Source organism: Thunnus maccoyii, chromosome 7 (genome assembly GCF_910596095.1).
Source record: "Thunnus maccoyii chromosome 7, fThuMac1.1, whole genome shotgun sequence".
Classification (NCBI taxonomy): Eukaryota; Metazoa; Chordata; class Actinopteri; order Scombriformes; family Scombridae; genus Thunnus; species Thunnus maccoyii.
The window spans coordinates 1,259,017-1,267,552 of NC_056539.1; the positions used below are offsets into that span (position 1 = coordinate 1,259,017).

The following is an 8,536-nucleotide window of genomic DNA, read 5'->3' on the forward strand; positions in this document are numbered from 1 at the left end:
TCACTGCCAGGTAAATCTTTCTGTATGTCACAAAATACTGGAGTTTTTAATCTGGTGTCGGGTTTGACATTCCTGCGCTGGCTGGATGAATGCATACTATGCATGCTCTATGGGCAGAGCATGTGCACTACAGACTTCCAGTTAGCTCTCCATTAACTTGAATGGAGATAAAATAATTTAATCATGCGGCTCTTCTAGACTTTCCAAATGTTATTGGACTGAATGGATCAAATTCTGATATTGACACGTGTCATTTCACAAGGGTTGTTTGACACTCAAAAACAATTAATCCACTGTTTTACAGCCGCAACAGTAGCAACAGAGTAGGCTACTGCAGAGCCTATGATGTAAGCATGTGTCAGTAGTGTTGTTATTAGTCTTTTATTATTAGTGTGAGTATTTTGCCAGAAACGGGAGACAAAAGTCCTGCACTCCAGCTTTGAAAGACAGGTTTAGTTTTTTCAGGTCTGTCTCAATACATTACTGATGTGTCAATATGTATGTGGAAATGGATCTTGGTCGCTGGAACAATTCCTACTTTCCATACTGGCCTTGAGGGTATTCTCTCAGAACGTGACTAACCTTAAATGGGGGACAAAATCCACAGCCCTCATTTTGTGCAAAAATACATTCCAAAGTTCGACTGAAGCTAAATTAAGGCTTCAGAGATCCAACATGGCTACACGCACTGCCCTGGAGCTCATTTCCGTGGAATTAAATTCTTTGCTGTGACGGAGGAATTCATTCTGGTAGTGGCGTGTAAGTCTGTTGACGTTATCTGGCTTTTACTACTCAAGACATGCTCTTGAGTAGTAGAAGCTTACTGTAAGTTTAAAAAGTTTCGCAGTTTTGATAGCTAGGATTTGATAGGAGTATTTTTGCAGTCTATGTTTTTGGACACTGATATTTTGGTAACAACCCACTCCAACTTTTTGTTTTGGTGCATGTTATGATATCTCAGAGCTGATCTCCAGCTCTTCTTGTTGTCCTCCAGACCTCAACTTGCTCCTGCTGCCGTGTCAGTCTGTGTTTATTTGGTGTGTTCTGAAAGAAACAAGTGACAAGCAAATGCGTATCCTTTGAGATCCTGAAAGGACAGAGTTGTGGCTAATAGCTGTCAAAATGGACATAAATACAGTTTGCAAGGCTCAGTAGAAGAGGAGCTGTGAGAAAATGTCTGAACAACACGGCCGCATCATCACCAGTTAGGCAGACAATAGCTGATGATGGGGTAAGTGCAAAAAACCCCACAGTATGTGATTCACTCTGATTGTAACGTTAGTAAAAAGACAGTTCTGGCAACAAATCTACTCCTCACTACTGAAAGGTATCCCTCTGCTGCAGCTTGGCAAGGAATGTTACAGAGAAACAAAAAAGAGTGTATTTTGTACTAAACAGGCTGCTAACTTTGGAAGATATCAACTCAGTTTAGAAAACTCAGACTGCTAAAGCATCATACTAGTTGAAGCTGAACTTTGGAATACATATTTGTGCAGAACGAGGGCTAGCACAGTGGATTTTGTCCTCCATTTCTTACAGTATAGTCACATTCTGAGAGAACATGTCAGTATGTAGAATAGGGATGGTTAAAGCAACCAAGGCCCATTTCCACGTACATACTGGAACACCAGTATTGTATGAAAACAGACTTGAAAAAACCAAAACCTATACTTTAATATGATGGCAAAGTTTTTTTTTTACAGTTTTTTATGGTTTTTTATCAGTATCCAAATAAAAATGAGTTAGCTTTGCTAAAATATGGTGTGCGCTGTCCATGTATTAATTTAAATGAAAATCAATATTGTTAATACTTTGCCTTTTAGTTTTTTTCCACAGTGTTTGGCATATACTATAAAATGGGAAAAAGTTTTGAAATTAGTGAGCACAAAATAATTAATATCCTTGCCTTGAATTGTGTGTACAATTTAGTCATTTCTACCTTCAAATTAAATTTTTACAAACAGAAATTTGTTTCGAGTTAATATGCTACAATTGCGGAACTGATTCTAGTGCACAGTGTTTCTGCAGTCCATGTTCACTCTAATAATCAGTAAAAGTTGTTAGATCATAAACAATCTTGGGTTACCTGGGTTTAATACAGTGTTACAGTGTACTGTGCTTTTGGCAATTTGGCTGTTAGACTGAGGGTTGTGTTATCTTTGACGTCCCTTAAAGATAATGTTTACATTCTGTTTATTAATTGGCACAAACTAATAATTTGTGAACACAAATTAAAACGTAACCCTTCATAACAGCTGGAGTCTGTATGTTTCAGCAACAAATGTCTGCATGCAGTTAGCCTCTTCTAATGCTAGCTTGAGCACCAGCTAACATATTTGCCAGTTAGTTGAAAAGGTTCAATGCTTACTGTTGAAATCAACACCTCCCAGTCAGAACATACACAGATGTTATCAATTACTGAATTCTGGTGAGTTAACCAAGCTGCACGCTTAGAAATGTAATCAGCTACCTGTACTCAGAGCTACTTTTGCCAAAAAGATGAAGACCTGGATACCTCCAAAGGGTGTGTTTCATCACCCAAAAGCCTTCAAAAGGCTGAATGAAAGACAGGATTAACAAATATAATCCACTATGCACTGATACCAGTAGTTTACTCCTCTGTGCTTATTGCTGGTGGCATTTAAACAAACCTCCCCCTGCTTCAGGCTGGTGGCAGACATCCAGATAGCCTGCTGGTGCCATCAGGCCCTATCTGAGCATTTTCACCCTCCATTAACAACAACCAAGCTATTAGCAGAGGGAAAGCCCTGGCCACTGCACTGTGGATCCCATCCCAGGCGCAGGCCTCAGACTACATGAACCAAGGTTAAGTTGCCCACTATACAGACCAGGCCTCACAGCATACTGCTCTTTCACACAAGAGCGTCTCTGTGTTTGTGTATTGTAGATATACACTTTTCTCTGCAATCAGCCCACACAGCTGCAGTTGGCCGCCGATAGCCACTTAATAGTCTGCCAGATAGTCTGGGAATCCATGAAGGACACAGTCTCATAGCGGGTGGGCCGACAGCAGGGGTGACTGCTGACCTTTTTGCCAGAGATACTCCCGTTGTCCATCAGAGCCTTGAGGGCCAGGTCGTAATTCTTGCGGGAGCTGTGGCACGTGCCAACACAGTACTTAAAGAGGATTATCTCATCCGAGTCGTAGCCGAGACCCAGATCACGCACCCGCATTTCCTTCTTCTCCACATGGCAGTCGCGGCTGCTCTTGGACTTCTTGCGGTTCCTCCGTGACGTTCTGGGTGAGTTTGGATCACGAGGGGAGCGCGGCCATCTTCCCTGATGGACTTCCTCATCCTGCATCAGTGACCACTCTTCTGCAAAAAAAGAAAGAAAGAAAGAAAGAAAGAAAGAAACATCAATTATTTGATTCCCGACAAGCAAATATTAAGGGCAGCAACTAACGATTATTTTCATTATCAGTTAATCTGATGATTATTTTCTTGACTGATAGATTAATCGATTAGTTGTTGTGGTCCATAAAATGTAAGAAAATGGTGAAAAATGACGATCACCATTTCCCAAAGCCCAAGATGATATCCTCAAATATCTTTTTTTATCCCGATGGGGTGGGCAGGAAGGCCACATTTGTAATAAACTTTATTGGTTAGACTTTTTCGACTACACCTACTAGTGCAGAATAATACCATGCTCACATCATATTGTAATTAGCATTCACGTAAATCTATAAGTTGTAATTAAAATTGATTTTTGTGAAAGCTATGATATATACGACTTGGCACTTCATAATATGGAAGTGCCTGAAAATCAAACAAAAAGGGATGTTTCACCTCACCTCAATTGTCATTGCACTTTAACCTTCCCTTGACTAAATCTGTAATCATACAACCATCTTGAGTTGTCCTGTGACGTGAACACTTGTAAGTTGTAAACATGGGAATTTTTCCCATCCATCCCATGTGACGTGAGAATGGACACAGACTGAGGCTGTTGGAATCAATGACTGTGTTAATAAAGCAAACATAATAGAAAAATCATATTCGGACTCCAGATATATCCCAGATGTCTGGCCTTTAGAGACTTAAAAGTAAGAAAATTCTCACATTTAGTTTATACACTGAATTAGAGCAGAGTTTTATAAGCTAGCAGGGGAGAGCATGTGTGATTAAATTGAAAGCAGACATGGCTGTTGAGTGAAATTCGGCTGGTTATCAGCTGAGCCGTGCAAAGTGTACTGTCACTATGCAGGGTCATTACCGCTAGAGGAGCGGAGCTGCTGGCTGAACTCCAACAGGAGCTGAAGTTGCTTTCTCAGTTGCCAAGAACATTTCAAACAAGATTTAGCCACTATGCTGTGCAGACCTTGCCCAGGTGTTTGACTGATTTCAACTTCCTGACCTGTGAATGGCTTTTCCCTGCACTTTCTCTAAATGATTCCACCCTGTATTTTTCTCAGGGAATGATTATTACCATTGTAGAATGCTCATCTACAGCAGCATAGGTGCTTGTCAGTTCATGTCTTCATGTTTACGAAAAGAAAACTTGCAATCATGAGGAAAAAAAGAACATAAAAATGCATAGAATTACTCCCCAGGCGAAGAGCACAGGGCCTCCTGAGTCAAACCCGCCCAGGTATATATTCAGCCATGTTAAAACATGCCACAAAGGTTTGCATTATTTCATGTAATTATACAACTATTCCATGTTAAAATTCAATTGGGCAATGACGTTGAATGATATGTGAGAACGCGAGAATCCATCTTGTCAGGCTTCAAGTTATGCGCTTGTGTCCGAACCAATCAGCATTGTGAATCCAACTGCCTCGCAAGATAAGACGGTGATGGAAAGATGGTTCATCCAATCACCTGCCAAGATGTTTTTTTTTTTTTTACAAGTGCCTACCCTTTTCCAAACAATTTCCATGGACGATATCTCAGATGGTTCTGTGTAACAATCCGTCTGGCATGTCAGGTCACACAATTGCAAGACTCTCTGTACTTCCAGACAATATAAAACTGCTTAAAAACTTTTTTAAAATATAACTAACCAATCTGACTCTTCTCCTACAGAAAACAAGTGTAGTGAACATCTATTGATGTACCCCTTTTTATTGTTGTAAACATTATTATTCATTCTGGCCCAATTCTAGTTTGAACTTCTAGTTTGAACATCTTGCTATTGAAACCTTGTTCTTAGTTGGATAATATTGTATTTTTTTCTATTTACTATGTTTTATTTTGTAGTTTCTACAATGATGCATCCCTCTTGGGTAATTTATGCGATTCATGTATTGCATTGTAGTAGATGTTCTTCTACAATATTTTTTCTATATATTCTCTAATTTTCTTGTAAGTATATCTGCTTTAATTGGTCCAGTGTGGGAGGTGAATGATTTTTCATTGCATAGTTCATAACCACCTGTGATGTGTGTATATATTACTGCGTTATTACTTGATAATGCCTAATGAAGTGCTAAGTTGCAGATGTTTATTGGCATTAAAGTAGATCCTGTATGAGAATCAGAGAGAAAAGTAAGCCAGCAGGATTTGCTGCCAGATAGTTTGCATATATGTTTCACCATCAGCCAGTTTCCACTACATTGCCCATTTGATCTGGGCCTTAGGATCCTGCCAGACACCGTAGAGAAATTCATTTCATAAGTGATCTTAAAATAAATCCTGCTAATGGTTCAAAAATACATGAACAACTGTTTTATACTGACACTGATCTCTGTATATACTGAGTCTGCAGTGGTATGACTGCTTCCAGTAAGTAGAGCTTCCCAAATCTGGAAAAACTCTGTCAACTCTTTTCTAATTACACAAGTGATTAGCCCCAGAGGGACTCTAGATGGTGATGTATAGGACTGGTGACTGTAGAGTCCCAATGCTGATGATACTAGAATGATCCCATCAACTGTAGGCAGTGTCCAGTGGTGGCCCAAACATTTACACTTCCTCAAATGCAATATGCAAGTGTCACTATTAAGGTGACATACTCAGGTGTACCCTGCTGTGACTGAAGTCCACTGAACTTGCAATGGTGATACAGCAGATAAAGCTCATTTGCTTGGATTTATTTCCAGTTGTCTAACATAATAAGGGAAATATAATATAATATAATATAATGAGTAAAGCTGAAAGATCAGGCTGATGCTTGTAAGGGTGGCTTTCTTAAAATCTCTTTTATTTCAGTTTAATAACAGAAAAAAGTATTACTTATCATAAAAGAGACTTAAGTCTGGCTTGGCTGCATACCAAACTGGCTGGTAGAATAAACAGACATTCAATCCACAACCATTCATCTTATTACTCTCCTGGCTGTGATGAACAGGACTATGATGCATGACAGAAACCTGCTGTCATGTTGAATTGATTATTTTTACCATGTTGTATACAGAGGCCCCTTTCTCAATTGACCAAGGTCATACCCAGTGTTGAAAACTACCAGGCAAATTTCCAGAGGCTATATTAGTCATTCAGGAGTGACATGCTACTATTTTATGGCCTCCACCACAGATTTACAAAGCTTTGTTTTCCCAGATGTCTTAGCCGCACAAAAACTGTTTTACATTACAATGAAGGATAAAGATGAAGAATTTGCTTCCCAAACTAATAAAAGCCCAGCAGTGTATGCAAGCAGGCAGCCAATGTAACATGGCCCCTACACAGAAGTGGAAGAAAATATTTTGTGTTCCCATTGTGCACATGTTACAGAGTTTCCAAATCTATTAAATAATGCAAACTTACTACTATTCTTCTACTTCCTGCTATATTGTATTCTATTTTTTTAACATTTATACATAGATATAGTAAATTATTATATTGTAAATACATACTGAATAATCACATTCAAACTCAGTGATAGACAAGGTTTCCATGCTCTCTGTCAATGAACATCACATCTCAGCGATTGTGATTTATTTCCAATAGGCACCTAAAGGGACAGTTGCATATTTATTGTTTGTTAGGTCAGCTATGTCACAAATAAGGGGCATCCTGGTGTCCGCATACCATTTAACGGCAAAGTCCTTGTTTTGATTCCAGCAGGGAACCTTTGTTGCATGTCAACCCACTCCTTCTCTGCTAGTTTCTAGTCTGTCTCTATACTATCAGCAGTCCGATTAAGGCAAATCTAAAGGCAGATCTATTACTCCAGCTGGACTTCCTGGATTGTATTTCATGTCACGTCAGTACCTGAAGTAACACCAACGCAGTCTCTTGCATTGTTCTAACGCAGTCTGAATGCCCACTATCTCTAACCCTACTGACCTGCATTTGTTGTCTGGAGACTTACCCTAACCTTGACCATAGCCATGGTACCACTAAACCTAACACTAACTTTTTACCTTGTAGGGACCAATATTAGAGATGAGTCCCCATTTTGGATTCTTATGCTGATATTTTAATACAGTAGTTTACATTATTGGGAAAAAAATGACAGCCTGTTTTTGTGGCCACTTTAAAGAATGAGCAAGTGAGGAGACAGAAAAGCAGCTGTCACATTAAAAGTCCTGCCAGTGTTTTGTGTTTTCTGTGTCACATAAATGAGATTGTGGCAATGCTAATGAAATGAGAAAGTTAAGTACCTACCAAGGGCTTGAGGCCAGGGTGTGTCGATGCTGCTGTCCCATTCCAGATCATTTGCAGGAGGCCAGGAGGGTTGCCTGAGGAAGCGCTGGAGTTCTGACTGAGCCTCTTTATTGTCCTCCTCAGAAAACACATCCTCCACCAGTGTGAGCAATGATGCCACCACCCACAGCATCACCTGATGATAGCAACACCCAGACAGCTACTTCAGTAGTCAGCTTGGTTGTAAGGGTACTGAACTTATTCACTTGCACTTCAAAGGAAAAACAATCAGAGAGTTTGAAATCACAGAGTTTGGATTCGCAGAGACAACTGGTATGTTTTATAGGTTTTTCATTGCGGCTTCCAAGTGTCTTCATCAGAAACTCTGAATACATGCTTTATGTTGAAATCTTTCTTGCTGCACCTTATTCAAAGCTCTTACTATTACTGTGTACTCCAGATCTCATCTTTCCAGATCCTGCCTCAGTTGTCCTGTAATGCTTTTTCAAAAGGGCTATTCTTGGGTGCATGAGTGCCTTAGGTTTCCTCTGTGAAATTAAGATCAGATTAGAAAAAAGGACTGTTTTTAGACTTGCTAGCAGCATGGCTGTAAGGATGGCAGTGTTGGTTGGTCCACTACTTTAGTCCAGATTAAAGTATCTCATGAACTATTGGACAAATTTCATGGTCTCAAGAGGATGAAGCCCAGTGACTTTGGTGACCCCCTGACATTTCATCTATATTGTCACCATGAGTTTGAAAATTTTGGTTTTGAGTGAAATGGATTGCTGTAAAATCTGGTGAAGACATTCATTATTCCTGCTGGTCCCAACAGAATAAATTGTAATGATGTGGTGATCACTTGACTTTCTCTAGCACAACCATCTGGGCAAAATTTCATTTTGTCTAATAGTCAATAACTAAATACCTATAGAACTAATGACATTCTCAGCTGCACTTTATGTTTAGTGCTAATTAGCACC

At 39.6% G+C, this 8,536-nt stretch overlaps 1 protein-coding gene across 1 annotated transcript; it reads right to left on the minus strand.

The window, feature by feature from the left end:
• Positions 1 to 2,826: 2,826 nt before the first annotated feature.
• LOC121900864 (artemin) lies at positions 2,827 to 8,068 on the minus strand. The gene is made up of 3 exons (XM_042417438.1): positions 7,996 to 8,068; positions 7,575 to 7,749; positions 2,827 to 3,338 (listed from the first exon to the last, which is right to left on the minus strand). Exons 2-3 carry the CDS (start codon positions 7,744 to 7,746, stop codon positions 2,929 to 2,931), a joined length of 582 nt encoding a protein of 193 aa, XP_042273372.1. The 5' UTR covers positions 7,747 to 7,749; positions 7,996 to 8,068; the 3' UTR covers positions 2,827 to 2,928.
• Between the last annotated feature and the right edge of the window lie 468 nt (positions 8,069 to 8,536).